The sequence below is a fragment of the Symphalangus syndactylus genome, chromosome 18, assembly GCF_028878055.3.
Source record: "Symphalangus syndactylus isolate Jambi chromosome 18, NHGRI_mSymSyn1-v2.1_pri, whole genome shotgun sequence".
NCBI classification, from domain to species: domain Eukaryota; kingdom Metazoa; phylum Chordata; class Mammalia; order Primates; family Hylobatidae; genus Symphalangus; species Symphalangus syndactylus.
In genome coordinates, this window is record NC_072440.2 from 21063344 (window position 1) to 21078209 (window position 14866).

Sequence of the window (14866 nt, forward strand, 5' to 3'; positions counted from 1 at the left end):
CTGGCCACTGTCAAGTTCAGGCACCACAACTTCCTGTCTGGGTTACTGTGTCTTCTGCCCAGCTTGCTGTCTGCCTTGCAGTTCTAATCCCCTCCAATGCGTCTTGTACACTGCCACCAGGGATCTTTCTAGAACACCAATGTCACAGTGTTCTGCCCTGTTGAAAATGTCTCAGCACCAGTACCTTTTCTCTCCCTGTCCAGTTTCAGAACTGCTCCCAGTCCCAGCACCAGGCGCCTCATAGCCTGGCTCCTGCTTGCTGTTTTGCCACCTGCACCCAATGCTTCCACTGCCCAGAAACCCCTTGGAGTACCCCACATGTGTCAAGTGCTTCCACAGCCTCGGCACACGCTTTCCCCCTCTCTGAGGAGCCATCAGCTCTCCCTTCATCATGCAGTTATTTTCTTACATCATATTTTATTTTTGACTCAAGGGTACCTGTGCATGTGTGTGACATGAGTATATTGCATAATGGTGAGGATTGGGCTTCTAGTGAATCCATTTCCCAAATAGCAAACATTGTACCAGACAAGTTATTTTTCAACCCTCGTCCTCATCATCCTCCCCCTTTTGAGAGTCCTCCGTGTCTATTGTTTCCATCTTTGTGTCCATGCACACCCAGTGTTTAGCTCCCACTTATAAGTGAGAACATGCAGTATTTGCTTTTCTGTTTCTGAGTTAGATCACTTAGGATAGTGCCTCCAGCTCCATCCATGTTGCTGCAAAGGACACGATATCATTCTTTTTTTATGGCTGCATCATCCAGTTTTTGTTTTGTTTTGTTTTTTTGAGACAGACTCTCACTGTGTCTCCCAGGCTGGAGTAAAGTGGTGCAATCTCGACTCACTGCAACCTCTGCCTCCCGGGTTCAAGCAATTCTCCTGCCTCAGCCTCTCAAGGGCCTGGGATTATAGATGCCCATCACCACGCCTGGCTAATTTTTGTATTTTTAGTAGAGACAGGGTTTCGCCATGTTGGCCAGACTGGTCTCGAACTCCTGACCTTAGGTGATCCACCTGCCTCGGCCTCCCAAAGTATTGGGATTACAGGCGTGAGCCACAGCACTGGGCCATCCAGTTATTTTTACTCGTAACACTGTCCCAAGACCTGAAGTGCAGATGAGATGCCCTCTCTGGGCTCCACATCCCCCTGGGATGCCTTGTCCCAGGGCTCCTATCACACTGTTGTGAATGTCTCTTTATCTGTGAAAACCTGGAGGGCAGGGAGTCTATGGCATCATCCTGAGCACCTGGAGGTGCTCAATAAATATTTGTTGAAGAGCTGACATGAAATCCTTTTTGAAAGGAGGGAGGAGTGTGGATGAATAAACAATCAGTAACTAGTATACTCCTGTCAAGTGTTTCCTGAATGCCTGGCAGTGTTCTAAGCCCTAATAGGAACCACTCATCGAACCTCCACAACAGTCCTTGAGGCGGGGACCATGACCATCTCCATGTGTTGTGTGAAAAAATGGAGCACAGAGGGGTTCAGTAACTTTGCTCAGTCACACAGCCAATAAGTGAAAGAGCTGGATTTGAATCCAGGCAGTCTGACACCCAAGTCTGTGCTCTTAATCGCTCCACTAGACTGCCAGTCTGAAGAAACATGAGGAAAGGTGAGAAAGACAAAGCAAAGAGCAGGGCTCAGAGAGCTCCTTACGAGTGGATGAAGCTCGTTTATCCATGCATGACAATCTTACCTGTGTGGAGGCTGCAGGGGAATGCCACGGGGTCTTTCCCTCTGCATCCCGGAGATGGCAAGAGCAGGCTGTCTCCACTCTTCCTGACGATAAAGGAGAGGCACCTGTGTGAGTCTGGGACCAGGCTACTTGCTTTGGAACCTCCTGGCCCATGTAAGCTCAGGCAAGAATGCTGACCTTTCAATCCTTACTTTCCTCTTCTATACAGTAGGATAACTATACTACCGACCACATAGATTGTGGAAAATAAAGTGAGAGGAGGTGCCAGCCCTGGGGCAGATACAGGAAGCATGCACTAAATGGTACATGTTATATTATTATAGTGGGAGCTTTGGAGCCAGGGCAAGGGTGAAGACCCAGTTGTATGACAATGGAAGCTACATCTCTGCTGCTCTGACCTCACAGATAATTCCATTTTAACTTTAGAATTCCATATGCTTACTGCTAACTCAGCAGAATCTTATAATTCAGTGGTTTATGTTTGCCCATTAACTGCATTGGTTGATATTAGTTGCTGTTGGCGGAGTGTAGGAGGTGAGAGCTGGAGGTAGTTGATGTGGAGCAGCTGTCCAGAGTCTAGAGTTGTGGGTTCCAGTCCTGGCTCAGCCACTTGACACTTTGGTCCACGGTTTCCTCATCTACGAGATAACAATGTATTCCTCATAAGACTATTATGGGGTTAAATGAGAGTATGTAAAATTACCTGGGTAGGGCCTCACTAACAGGTTAGGTGGTTTTTCTGTTCATTCTAAAATACATTGACTTCAGATGGATTTTTAAAAAAATAACAAAAATAATAAAAAATAACAATAATAATAATGTGAATTTTATTTTGTTTTTTCAAGCGTTTCTGTTCAGGTAGAGAATTAGAGAAGTTTCTCTCTTCTCCTTCTCCAAGAGCCATCTGGCTAGATAGCTTTTGGTGGATATTTCATGAGAGGTACCAGGTAAATACAAATCTGCTTGTTTCTCTGCCTTGCTTAAGTTATTTTTCTACAAAACCAATTCCATCCTCTTTGACGTGAGCTACAAGCCCCTCTGATCCCATGGAGCACCCCGCAGCCTCCCCTGTCACCCGGTCCCCTCCCCTCCCATGCCTCAGCCACACACCCTGTGTTTCAGCCATTGCACAATGCCCTGAGGCTCCCCCAGGCAGGGTTGAGAGTAGACCTCAGGACTTCTGGGCCAGTGTTAGGGTGCTGTCTTCAACAGCGCTCTGCCTGTGTGTACGTGCTTTGTAAATCTTATCCCCCAAAATGAACACGTTATTTCATAAAGCGTATGAGGCTAAATATCTTGAAAATAAGATTCTTGGAAATGAAAGGAATACTGATTTAAAAATCCCAGCCCCTCAGTTGTTTCAGCAAGGAATTTTAGTAATTCCTTTTTCATTTCTATTCCTGGCAGCCAAACAAGGAGCTCCAGAATAATCTGTTCGACCGGATAGCCCAGCACTACGCCTTACTTTTGTTTCGTGTACCCAAGTCCCACTATGAAGAGGCGCTCTTAAAAGTGAGCATCAGCCACTACCTAGAAAAAAAGTCACATTAGATTTCTATTCATTTCTGATGCCAAGAGAATGTCTTAAACATTCTTTACATAAGGGAGTAATTAGTAAATTGTCATAATCCATACACTGACTTGCAATGCAGAAGTTACAAAAATACAGTAGAGCTATTTATACTGATTGGGAGATGCAATGATATATTTAAGTGAAAAAGCAATTTATACAACTCTATATGATATATATATACCTATGAATAGAAAAAAAAACCTGGAAAAATATTTACCAAACTCAGCAATGCTTCTCACTGGGAAGTGAGGTTATAAGAAACTTTCCCGGCCAGGCATGGTGGCTCACGCCTGTAATCCCAGCACTTTGGGAGGCCAAGGCGGGTGGATCACCTGAGGTCAAGAGTTCAAGACCAGCCTGGTCAACATGGCAAAACCCCGTCTCTACTAAAGATACAAAAATTAGCTGGGAGTGAGTGGCAGGTGCCTGTAATCCCAGCTACTGGGGAGGCTGAGGCAGGGTTCACATGAACCCAGGAGGTGGAGGTTGCAGTGAACCAAGATCACGGCATTGCACTCCAGCCTGGGCAACAACAACAAAAAAAAACTTTCCCTTTCCATTTTATTATTTATTTTGAGACAGAGTCTCACTCTGTCACCCAGGCTGGAGTGCAGTAGCATGATCTTGACTCACTGCAACTTCCAGTTCCTGGGTTCAAGCAATTCTCCTGCCTCAGCCTTCTGAGTAGCTGGGATTACAGGTGCGTACCACCACACCTGGCTAATTTTTGTGTTTTTAGTAGAGACAGGGTTTCACCATGTTGGCCAGGCTGGTTTCAAACTCCTGATTTCAAGTGATCTGCCTGCCTCGGCCTCCCAAAGTGCTGGGATTACAGGCGTGAGCCACTGCGCCCGGCCTCCCTTTCCATTTTATATTTTTCTGTAGTATTTAAATAAGCATATAATTTTAAAATTTAAAATGTGACTATACAGATATACTTTTTATATACGTATATATGTATGTATATATGTACTAAAAGGATTGCTAGAAGAAAATATAAGTGAATACTTACATGATTTAGGGATGAGGAAGGACTTTCTTTGTTTTCTTTTCTCTAGAAACAGAGTCTGGCTTTGCTACCAGGGTGGTGCAATCATAACTCACTGTAGCCTCAAATTCCTGGGCTCAAACTATCCCCCTACCTCAGCCTCCTGAGTAGCTAGAACTACAGGCATACACCACCACACCTAGCTAATTTCTTATATATATATATATATATATATATATATATATATATATATTTTTTTTTTTTTTTTTTTTTTTTTTTTTTGACACAGAGTCTCTCTGTTACCCAGGCTGGAGTACACAGTCGCAGCCCACTGCAACCTCCGCCCTCCTGGTTCAGGTGCTTCTCCTGCCTCTGCCTCAGCCTCCCAGGTAACTGAGATTACAGGCATGCACCACCACACCCAGCTATTTTTTTGTGTGTTTTTAGTAGAGACAGAGTTTCACCATGTTGGCCAGGCTGGTCTCGAACTCCTGACCTCAGGTGATCCACCCGCCTCAGCCTCCCAGAGCATTGTGATTACAGGTGTGAGCCACCGCACCCGGCCCCATTTTACTTCTTAGATTGTGTAGATTAAACAGTATAGCCAAGTGCAGTGGTACACACCTGTGTTCCCAGCTACCGAGAAGGCTGAGGCAAGTGGATTAGAGGATCACTTCAGCCAGGGGTTCAAATCCAGCCTGGGCAACACAGTGAGAACCTTGTCTCTAAACAACAACAACAACAACAAAAACTATATATAAAAAAAGAAAGTCCTTCCTCATCCCCAAATCATGTAAGCCGGGTGAAAACGTTGAGAACGTTGCCTGAACTCGGCTTGCTCTGCAGAGGCTGCCATCACTTCTGAGCAAAGCTGTGTACACCAGCTTCTGTTGCTGCTTCCCACAGTCCTGGTTCAACACGCACGAATTCAAGTCTGACATCTGTAACACAATGAGCCTGTGGATTTCAGGTGAGAGGTGACTTTTTTCCACCGGTGATAGCGATTCTGGAAAAATGTTTTCCACTGGTACCTAGGTATGTTATTGTTTGCTACGACACCCCTTCATGAAGGCATTCTCTCTTTTCTCTCCTTAACATTAAAGAGAGCAATGTATGTGGTTGGAGCCCCAAGGAATACAAATTTTCCTGCTTCCTCCCAACAGTTCTGAGACATCCCTTCCTAATCCCTTTTATTTATTTATTTATTTTTGAGATGGCGTCTCGCTCGGTCGCCCAGGCTAGAGTGCAATAGTGCGATCTGGGCTCAGTGCAACCTCCGCCTCCTGGGTTCAAGCCTGGCCTGGTGTAAACCCAGCCGACACTCAGGGCAGGGTCATCATCCCCGTTTTCCAGATGAAGAAGCCAAAGCTCTCTAGAGAGGAAGTGACTCGCCCAAGGCCTCAAGGCTGGTATGGGACAGGGCTAACACTGGAAGCCCAGCCTCCCAGGAGCCAGCAGGGGCTCCCAGGCCTCTTTTGCAGAAGCGTCCATTTTCACTCTTTTTAAAATTTATTTTTAAATAGAGACGGGGTCCCACTATGTTGCCCAGGCTGGTCTCCTGGGCTCAAGCGATCCTCCCACCTTGGCTTCTCAAAGTTCTGGGATTACGGGCGTGATCCACCGCACCCAGCCCCATTCTCACTCTTGACTCCTCCCTTAGGCACCTGTCCTAGCCCACAGAGCTATGACAGCTGGGACTACTCGGAACTAGACCCAGAGCGATTCCACAGAGAAGAATTAATGTTATACAGAAGAAGACCGATAAAGGGTAAGATAGCAGTTACAGCCTCCCGCCTTCTTTGCCACTGCCATACTCAACCACTATCTAACTGAGGGAGGAGAGGCCTTAGCATTGATGTCCTCAGGTCAAGTTCTCTCTCGGGTACCCCCAAACTAGCCACCAAAATTCTTCGTGCTTGTGGACTGTAGTGTACAACATAATCGTTGGGAGGCAGGGGATGGAATTTTGTATTGGAATAGTGGATGCCAGATAATGAGTGTCTACCTGTGTGCCAGGCACTGTGCTGGGCTCTCTGCCTCTTTATATATATATATTTTTTGAGACAGAGTCTTGCTCTGTCACCCAGGCTGGAGTGAAGTGGCGTGATCTCGGCTCACTGCAACCTCCACCTCCCAGGTTCAAGTGATTCTCCTGCCTCATCCTCCCGAGTAGCTGGGATCACAGGTGCCCACTACCACGCCCAGCTAATTTTTGTATTTTTAATAGAGACGGGGTTTTGCCATGTTGGCCAGGCTGGTCTTGAACTCCTGACCTCGAATGATCTACCCACCTCGGCCTCCCAAAGTGCTGGGATTACAGACGTGAGCCACCATGCGCGGCCAGCCCATTTTATTTAATCCTCACGACAACCTGCTGAAGTACACACTAAATCCACTTCACAGATGAGGAAACTAAAGCTCAGAGCAGCAACTTGTCCAAGGTCAGCTCTTCTATTTCACTCAGCAGACCCATAATGAGCTCTGGGTGCCAGGCACTCTGCTCAGCACTGGGAACACGGTGGTGGAGGCAAGCCCAGTCCCTCTGTTGCAGGGCCAAGGAGCCCCAGAAATGGGGCTTCTGCCTGGAAAGGTTCATGGCTTTGCCCAGGAAGGAATTCAAGGATGAGCTGGTGGTAGAACAAAGCAGCTCACCTTGACTATTGCAGCTCTCTGACTGCTTCTGCAGAGCAGGGCTACCCCATAAGCAGTGTGTTGAAAAGAACAGCCCAGGGCCAGTTCTGCAGGCTCATTTATATCCACTTTTAATTACAGGCAAATTAAGGGGCAGATTATTCAGAAATTTCTGGAAAAAGGAGTGGTAAATTCCAAGTCTGGTCATTGCTAGGGAATGGATAAACTGTCTTGATGCCTGTTGGGCATGTCTTAGGGAGCTAGTCTTCAATTAGGTCTGGAGTAGAGTTCCACCTCCAACCTCACCTCTTTATGATCTAGTGGGAAATTCAGGCCACACAGTTGTCCTGCAGGGGATTGGGCACTGCAGTGGGGAGATTCAGAGGGGTAAGGCAACAGCGGGAGGAGTACCCAGTCTAGCCCTGAGAAGGTCAGTACGTGGCGTTTGAGCTGAGATTTGAAGGGTGTGTTGGTCCGAGGACCTGCAGCATCAGCATCTCTCCACATCAACTGACTCCGACTCTGCAGTTAATCAGGACTTCCAGTGATCTAGAAGCATGTTGCAGTTTGAGAAGCCCTGGTTTAGGGCACTAAGGAATAGAATACCTGAAACCCTTGGAGCAGAGCACAGTGGTGGTTATTAGCTGGAAATTATAAGCTGGCACTTATTCAGGGCCAGACACTTTTTGGTTTTTTGGAGTCTTGCTCTGTCGCCCAGGCTGGAGTGCAGTGGCGCGATCTCAGCTCACTGCAACCTCTGCGTCCCAGGTTCAAGCGATTCTCCTGCCTCAGCCTCCCAACATAGACACTTTTACCTGTTAGCTCTCTAAGCATTTCCATTTCCTGATCCGTTCATAGATAACGATTTCCCTGTAGTCATCATGCACACTCAGGGAGTTTTTTTTTTCTTATTTTCTTTTCTTTTCTTTTTTTTTTTTTTTTTTTTTTTTGAGACAGAGTCTTTCTGTGTCACCCAGGCTGGAGTGCAGTGGTGTGATCTCGGCTCAGTGCAACCTCTGCCTTCCGGGTTCAAGCGATTCTTGAGCCTCAGCCTCCCAAGTAGCTGGGATTACAGGCATGCACCACCACACCAGCTAATTTTTGTATTTTTAGTACAAAAATACAGGGTGAGACAGGGTTTCACCATGTTGCCCTGAGCTCAAGCGATCCGCCCACCTTGGCCTCCCAAAGTGCTGGGATTATAGGTGTGAGCCACCATGCCGGGCCAACTCAGGAAGTTTTTTCAAAGTGAAGAAAAGCCTAACCCATAAATTGCCTGAGTTTAATGACATTTTAATGAATATTAAATTTAACAGCTATGAGTTTGATAGATTGTTTCTTAAGCATTTAAGCATTTTAATTTTGCAGAGCTCCGAATTGGTTTTTCTTCTGAAGCCAGTCCTTTTTCTCCTATGGGTTGAGTGTCTGCCCTATGTACAGGGCTGTGCATACTTTTTTTTTGTTTTTTTGTTTTTTTGAGTTGGAGTCTCGTTATGTCGCCCAGGCTGGAGTGCAGTGACTCAATCTCTGCTCACTGCAAGCTCCGCCTCCCAGGTTCACGCCATTCTTCTGCCTCAGCCTCCTGAGTAGCTGGGACTACAGGCGCCCGCCACCACACCTGGCTAATTTTTTGTATTTTTTTTTTTTAGTAGAGACAGGGTTTCACCATGTTAGCCAGGATGGTCTCGATCTCCTGACCTCGTGATCCACCTGCCTCGGCCTCCCAAAGTGCTGGGATTACAGGCGTGAGCCACCACGCCCGGCCCTGTGCATACATTATTTCCTTTAATTGGTGCATTCGCCCTAGAGGGAGATAGTGTTCACAGTCTAACAGGATCAGGGTTAGGTAACTTGCCCAGCAGGTGGAGTCAACAGAGAGCCTCTAGGTCTGGTGGGTGTCACTGTCTCCAGAAAGGAGGCTGTCTCAAGCTCCTGGGCTGCAATCTTCATTGCCCCATGACAAGAGGAATTAATAACAGCTTTTCCCCTTCTATAGGGAGAGAGTTTTCTTTGTTTGCTGGTAAGAGAGCCTTCTCCCAGAAGCCAGCCCAGAACAGGAAATTCTACCACCCTCAGGTAAGTGGGGAGGCACAGACTGGGGCCCCTTTGGGGCCCCATAAGCTTTAGGAACCCTCGGTTCTTCTGGAGCATCAGCGGCCTCCTGTTAGTTGCACATCTCTGTACCCCTTGCCCAGATCTACCCCATCTTCTAAGTGAGGAGCCCCGGGAGGCCTCCAGGTCTCCCGTGGGTAAGTGGCACACTAAGGGGCATTCACAGAAATGCAGCAATTGAGAAGAGAGGGAAGGAACCAGGTTTTCAGTGTAGGCTGCAGTGCAAGATGCTTTTACTTATTTTTTTTCTCCACTAATCCTCATGGCAAACCTGAAACCTAGCAGTCATCCCTGATACCTACTTTCTCCTCTGCCCTATTGATGTTCCTTCTGATGTACCTCCCAGAACCACCTGTTTCTCACTCTTCTACTCCCACCACCCTAGTTTGAGCTCCCATCACTACTGCAGTAGGTACCTAACTGGTCTCCCTCAGGTTCTCAGATACTTCTAGGGCCATCTTTTCAAAGTGCAAAGCTAGATACATCATCCCATCACCACCTGACCCTATCCTATCCCCCGACCCTAAAAACCCTACTTCCAGGCCAGGCGCAGTGATTCACGCCTGTAATCCCAATACTTTGGGAGCCTGAGGCAGGCAGATCACTTGAGGCCAGAGTCCAAGACCAGTCTTGTCCACATGGTGAAACCTCATCTCTACTAAAAATACAAAAATTAGCCAGGCTTGGTGGCATGCACCTGTAGTCCCAGCTACTCAGGAGGCTGAGGTACAAGAATTGCTTGAACCCCGGAGGCAGAGGTTGCAGACAGCTGAGATCACACCACTGCACTGCAGCCTGGGTAACAGAGCAAGACTCTGTCTCAAAATAAATAAATAAATAAATAAAATCCTACTTCTAGCTGATAAAAGGACACCCTCCACACCCCAGAACGCTTCCTCTGGCCTTTAGGGTAGACTGACTTGCACAGCCTTGCTCATCTGGCTCAACCCCTTCTCCACCCTCCTGGGCTCTCAGGGGTCCTGCCACGGGGGACTTCTTTCATTTCCTTGTATACCACACTCCCTTCCTGTATGTGGCCTCTGTACCTCCTGTTCATCTTGTCCCAGGTAAGCTCCTATCACGACTGCCATTGTCACTGTCAGCATTTCCTCCCAACTCCCAAGTCCAGAGACATTGATAGCATGCAGTTAACCAAATGCCACAAATAAAGGCTTTTTTTTTTTTTTCCCAAAGAGGTGGAAAAAAGAAATCCAGGGCAGGGTTTAGTAAACTATGAATCAGACCTTTCACTGCCTGTTTTTGAAAACAAAGCTTTATTGGCACACAGCCATGGCCATTCATTTACTATTGTCTACAACTACCTTTGCACTGAAACAGCAGAGTCGAGCACTTGCGATAGAGACTTTAGGACTTACAAAGCTGAATATTTATCATCTGGCTTTTTGCAGAAAAAGTTTGCTAACCCCTGGTCTAGGAGATATATAGTCATCCTTTTATCTCAGTTCAGATTCTTGTAGGGAGGGAAAAAAACCTTTTATCTACCCTCTTAGGCAAAGTGTATGGAGCCCTACAAGTTAAACTGACAAATATAGTTTAACAGGAGAAAGGCATTCAAATTTTATTTGATGTTAATATTTTTACATGACGTAGGACTTCATTGGAAGAAAGTGAAAACCTCAAGGAAGTGGCTAGGTCTGATAGTTTACATACCTCCCTAACAAAGAGTAATTAATTGTGGAGATGTGACAAGACAAAGGAAAAGAGGTTTGGGCTTCTAGGGATGGTAAATTGTGGGAAGGTAAATATATGGGAGAAACTAATGGAAAATAAGGATTCTTTCTTTCTTTTTTTTTTTTTTTTTTTTTTGAGACGGAGTCTCGCTCTGTCACCCAGGCTGGAGTGCAGTGGCACAATCTTGGCTCACTGCAAGCAAGCTCTGCCTCCCAGGTTCACGCCATTCTCCTGCCTCAGCCTCCTGAGTAGCTGGGACTACAGGCGCCCACCACTACACCCGGCTAATTTTTTGTATTTTTAGTAGAGACGGGGTTTCACTGTGTTAGCCAGGATGGTCTTGATCTTCTGACCTTGTGATCCGCCCACCTCGGCCTCCCAAAGTGCTGAGATTACAGGCGTGAACCACCGCGCCCGGCCAAGGATTCTTTCAATAAGATTTCTATATGCAGATTCAAGGGGTGCTATCTCCAGTGATAAGTTGTCTCTTCTTCCTGGTACTGGAGATGGGAAGCGGGGACACCTTCACAAAGGAAAATTTATGCTCTGCTTTTAGATGGAAAGTGGAATTGTAAAGAGATTTCCTGCATCTGCTGTTTTTCAATTGCCTTCAGGTCAAAATAATTCTTATGCAAAGTGGCCTATTTTGGGATGGCAGATTCTGACCCCCTTCACTCTCATCCTCAGGGTCAGCTTTCTGCCCCTCTGGGCTGGATGAGGTTCCTTGTTATACAGGCCAATGTCCCTTTCCTTCAGGGCACTCATGTAATTATTTGATTATTACCCTGATCATGGCTGTTTCCACCCCTCCCCCGTCTTTTTTTAACTGGTTTATTCTTTTAGAGACAGGGTCTCACTGTGTTGCCCAGGTCAGAGTGCTGTAGTATGATCATAGCTCACTGCAGACTCAACCTCCTGGATTCAAGTGATCCTACTGCCTCAACCTCCTGAGTAGCTGGAACATGTCACCATGAATTTTTAATAGAGGGGTCTTGCTATGTTGTCCAGGCTGGTCTTGAACTCCTAGCTCAAGCAATCCTCCCACTTTAGCCTCCTGAATTGCTTCAATTATAGGTGCGAGCCACCAGGCCCAGCCTCCCCGCTAATCTTTAAACCCTAGGACAACATTTCCACTTCTAGTATCTGAATGCCCCATTTGTAATGACATGCTTCCTTAACAAATGGCATTGGAGGCTTAATTCATTAAGACAGCCTCCTCCAACTGGTGTGGAGGCTCACGCCTATAATCCTAGCACTTTGGGAGTCCACGGCGGGCAGATCACAAGGTCGGGAGATCGAGACCATCTTGGCTAATACGGTGAAACCCCATCTCTACTAAAAATAAAAAAAATTAGCCAGGTGTGGTGGCACACACCTCTAGTCCCAGCTGCTCGGGAGGCTGAGGCAAGAGAATTGCTTTAACCCGGGAGGTGGAGGTTGCTGTGAGCTGAGATCGTGCCACTGCACTCCAGCCTGGGCGACAGAGCGAGACTCTGTCTCAAAAAAAAAAAAAAATCTGTTCTCACAGGTTCAGATTCTAGCTGTGTGGCCTTAGGCAAGTTATTTGACTTCCCTAAGACTTTGTTTCTACAGGTATAAAATAGGTACAACAACCATGGTGCCTTCTTGCAGACATTCTGAAGACTGTGCGGTCCCACAGCTCAGAAGGGCACTCAGCGCTGCCTGGCCACACCACTGTACCACCCTAGCATGCCCAGATTCTCCCACCTTCGAAACACTTCCCCTGCAGCATGTCCTTCCCCACCTGCCCTCCACCCCAGCACCACCCAGGGAAGGTCTTCACTGAGAAATCACAAGCAGTCAGCAGGAAGGCCCGTGCCTTCCCACCACCAAGACAGCCTGCCCCCATCTGCACCCTCGCCATCTGCCATCTCTGTGCCTATAGAGAGGTCCTGCTCCCCTCCCAGGTCAGTCCCCAATCTGTGTTCTGAACCTTGGCCCTCAGCTTCCCAAAGAGAGATGCCCTTAGCGCCCCTCTTTCCTACATCCTCATTTCCTCCCATTCTGTGGGGTCATTCCCATCACTGAACAGCAGTGCTTTCATCATCTCTTATCTTGACTCCACATCCCCATCTTCTGCTCCCTTTCACTCCAGAACTTTTTTTTTTTTTTTTTTTTTTTGAGATGGAGTTTCGCTCTTGTAGCCCAGGCTGGAGTGCAATGTCATGATCTTGGCTCACTGCAACCTCCACCTCCCGGGTTCAAGCGATTCTTCTGCCTCAGCCTCCCAAGTAGGTGGGATTACAGGCTTGCGCCACCATGCCCAGCTAATTTTTTTTGTATTTTTAGTAGAGCTGGGGTTTCACCATGTTGGCCAGGCTAGCCTCGAACTCCTAACCTCAGGCAGTCCACCCGCCTCAGCCTCCCAAAGTGCTGGGATTACAGGCATGAGCCATGTCCAGCCCAGAACTTCTTGAAAGATCCCTCTGTACCCCCATCTCTGGCTGGCTACTCCTGTCAGGTTCCTGCCCTCAGCAGCCACTGCAGCTACTCTTGTCAACAGCGTGGGGACCCCACTGGCTCGGACTGAGTCAATCCTCTAACCTGTTTGGTGTGGTTGGCCACTCCCATCTTCTTGAGATGCTTTGTTCTCTTGGCTTCTTTGTTGCCAGACTTTTGACAGTGTTTTCCTTCCTCACTGGCTAACCCCTCTCCATCTTCTCTGCCAGCTCCCTGTCCTGTCAGTCTACTCTTTCCCAAGCCCCCTTCCTTACTGTATCTACATACTCTCCCTGGGTGGCCTCATCTGGTCTGGTAGCTTCAAATACCGCCCATACGCCAGTGACCCACCTTCGCCCTGGCCTCTCCCGGAACTCGTACTGGTCTGTCCACCAGCCCTCTCAGCCACACCAGGAGGATCTGAGACTTAGCCAGGGGAGGAAAGCACCTGACTCCTAGCCCCCAGTGTCCTCTCTTGCCTGGCTGACTGCAGCAGCTGCCACCTGGGCTCCTTTCTTTCACTTGTAGCACCAACCCAGCCTCCACACAGTGACCAGAGTAACCTTTTACAGATATACATCAGATGAGGTCATTCCCTGCTTAAAACCTCCAATAACTTCTTCATTGCATTTGGAATAAAATCCAGTCTCGTTCACCTGACTTGCAGTGCCGTACAGAATCAGGCCCCCCCACTCCAGGTGCCTGGCACTGATGCCTTCCCGCAGCACCAGGCACTGGACTTCCTTCTGCCTCTTGGACGTGCCAGGTCTACACCTGGTTGGGCCTTTGCACTCGCTGTCCTCTTTGCCTGGAATCTGCTTTCCTCAGGGATCCAGAGGAGAAATCTGGTTCCTCCTTGTCCCTCAGATGCCAGGTTCACTGTCATTGCCCTAGAGAAGCTGTCCCTGACTGCCAGCCACTGTCTTCCCATCACCTATCTCAATCTCTGTACAGTACTTATCTTCCTGTTGGATTGATGTGTTGTTTAGAGTTTGTCTCCCTCTCTTAGAAGGTAAACCCTGTCCGGGCACAGTGGCTCACACCTGTAATTCCAGCATTTTGGGAGGCCAGGCAGGCGAATCACTTGAGGTCAGGAGTTCAAGACTAGTCTGGCCAACATGGTGAAACCCCATCTCTACTAAAAATACATAAATTAGTTGGGCGTGGCAGCGCATGCCTATAATCCCAGCTACAGGGGAGGCTGAGGCAGGAGAATTGCTTGAACCAGGGGGCGGAGGTTGCAGTGAGCCAAGATCGTGCCACTGCACTCCAGCCTGGGCAACGTTTATTGCTGTTCTATCTCTTTTACCTCCTAGAACAGACCTAACACATAGAAGACACTTAACAAATATTTCTGGACTTCGTAAATGAGGTCATCTATGTAAACTCTTGGCCCTGTGCTTAGCATATGATGGTGCTCTGTAAACGTCAGTTCCCAAAAAATGCAGATGACACAGGTGCTGCAGAGGGACAGCCATCACCCAGAGACCCAAGACCAAAATATTATTCAGTGGGTACTGCCTGTCACAACGGCTTGAAACAAGCGTGTGTTCTTTGTACTGAAATACATAAACTCTTCTGACAGTTATTTCAGGAACCTAGTTAAGAGATTCCATTTACTGCCCCCAAAATAGAAATAATCAAAAACTCTGGAACCTTGAGTAGAGCTGAAGTTTTAATGGGCAAACCAGGATAGAGGGAGTAATTGGGT

At 47.5% G+C, this 14866-nt stretch overlaps 1 protein-coding gene across 2 annotated transcripts in view; it reads left to right on the forward strand.

The window, feature by feature from the left end:
- The window catches only part of FAM227A (family with sequence similarity 227 member A), a 71542-nt gene that overhangs the window by 24715 nt on the left and 31961 nt on the right, over nucleotides 1–14866 (forward strand). For both annotated transcript variants that reach the window (XM_063623073.1, XM_055253215.2), the window contains 5 exons: nucleotides 2545–2646; nucleotides 3107–3211; nucleotides 5107–5230; nucleotides 5921–6028; nucleotides 8888–8967. In XM_063623073.1, the coding sequence (XP_063479143.1) occupies nucleotides 2545–2646; nucleotides 3107–3211; nucleotides 5107–5230; nucleotides 5921–6028; nucleotides 8888–8967 (519 nt within the window). The remainder of the gene's footprint in view (nucleotides 1–2544; nucleotides 2647–3106; nucleotides 3212–5106; nucleotides 5231–5920; nucleotides 6029–8887; nucleotides 8968–14866) is intronic.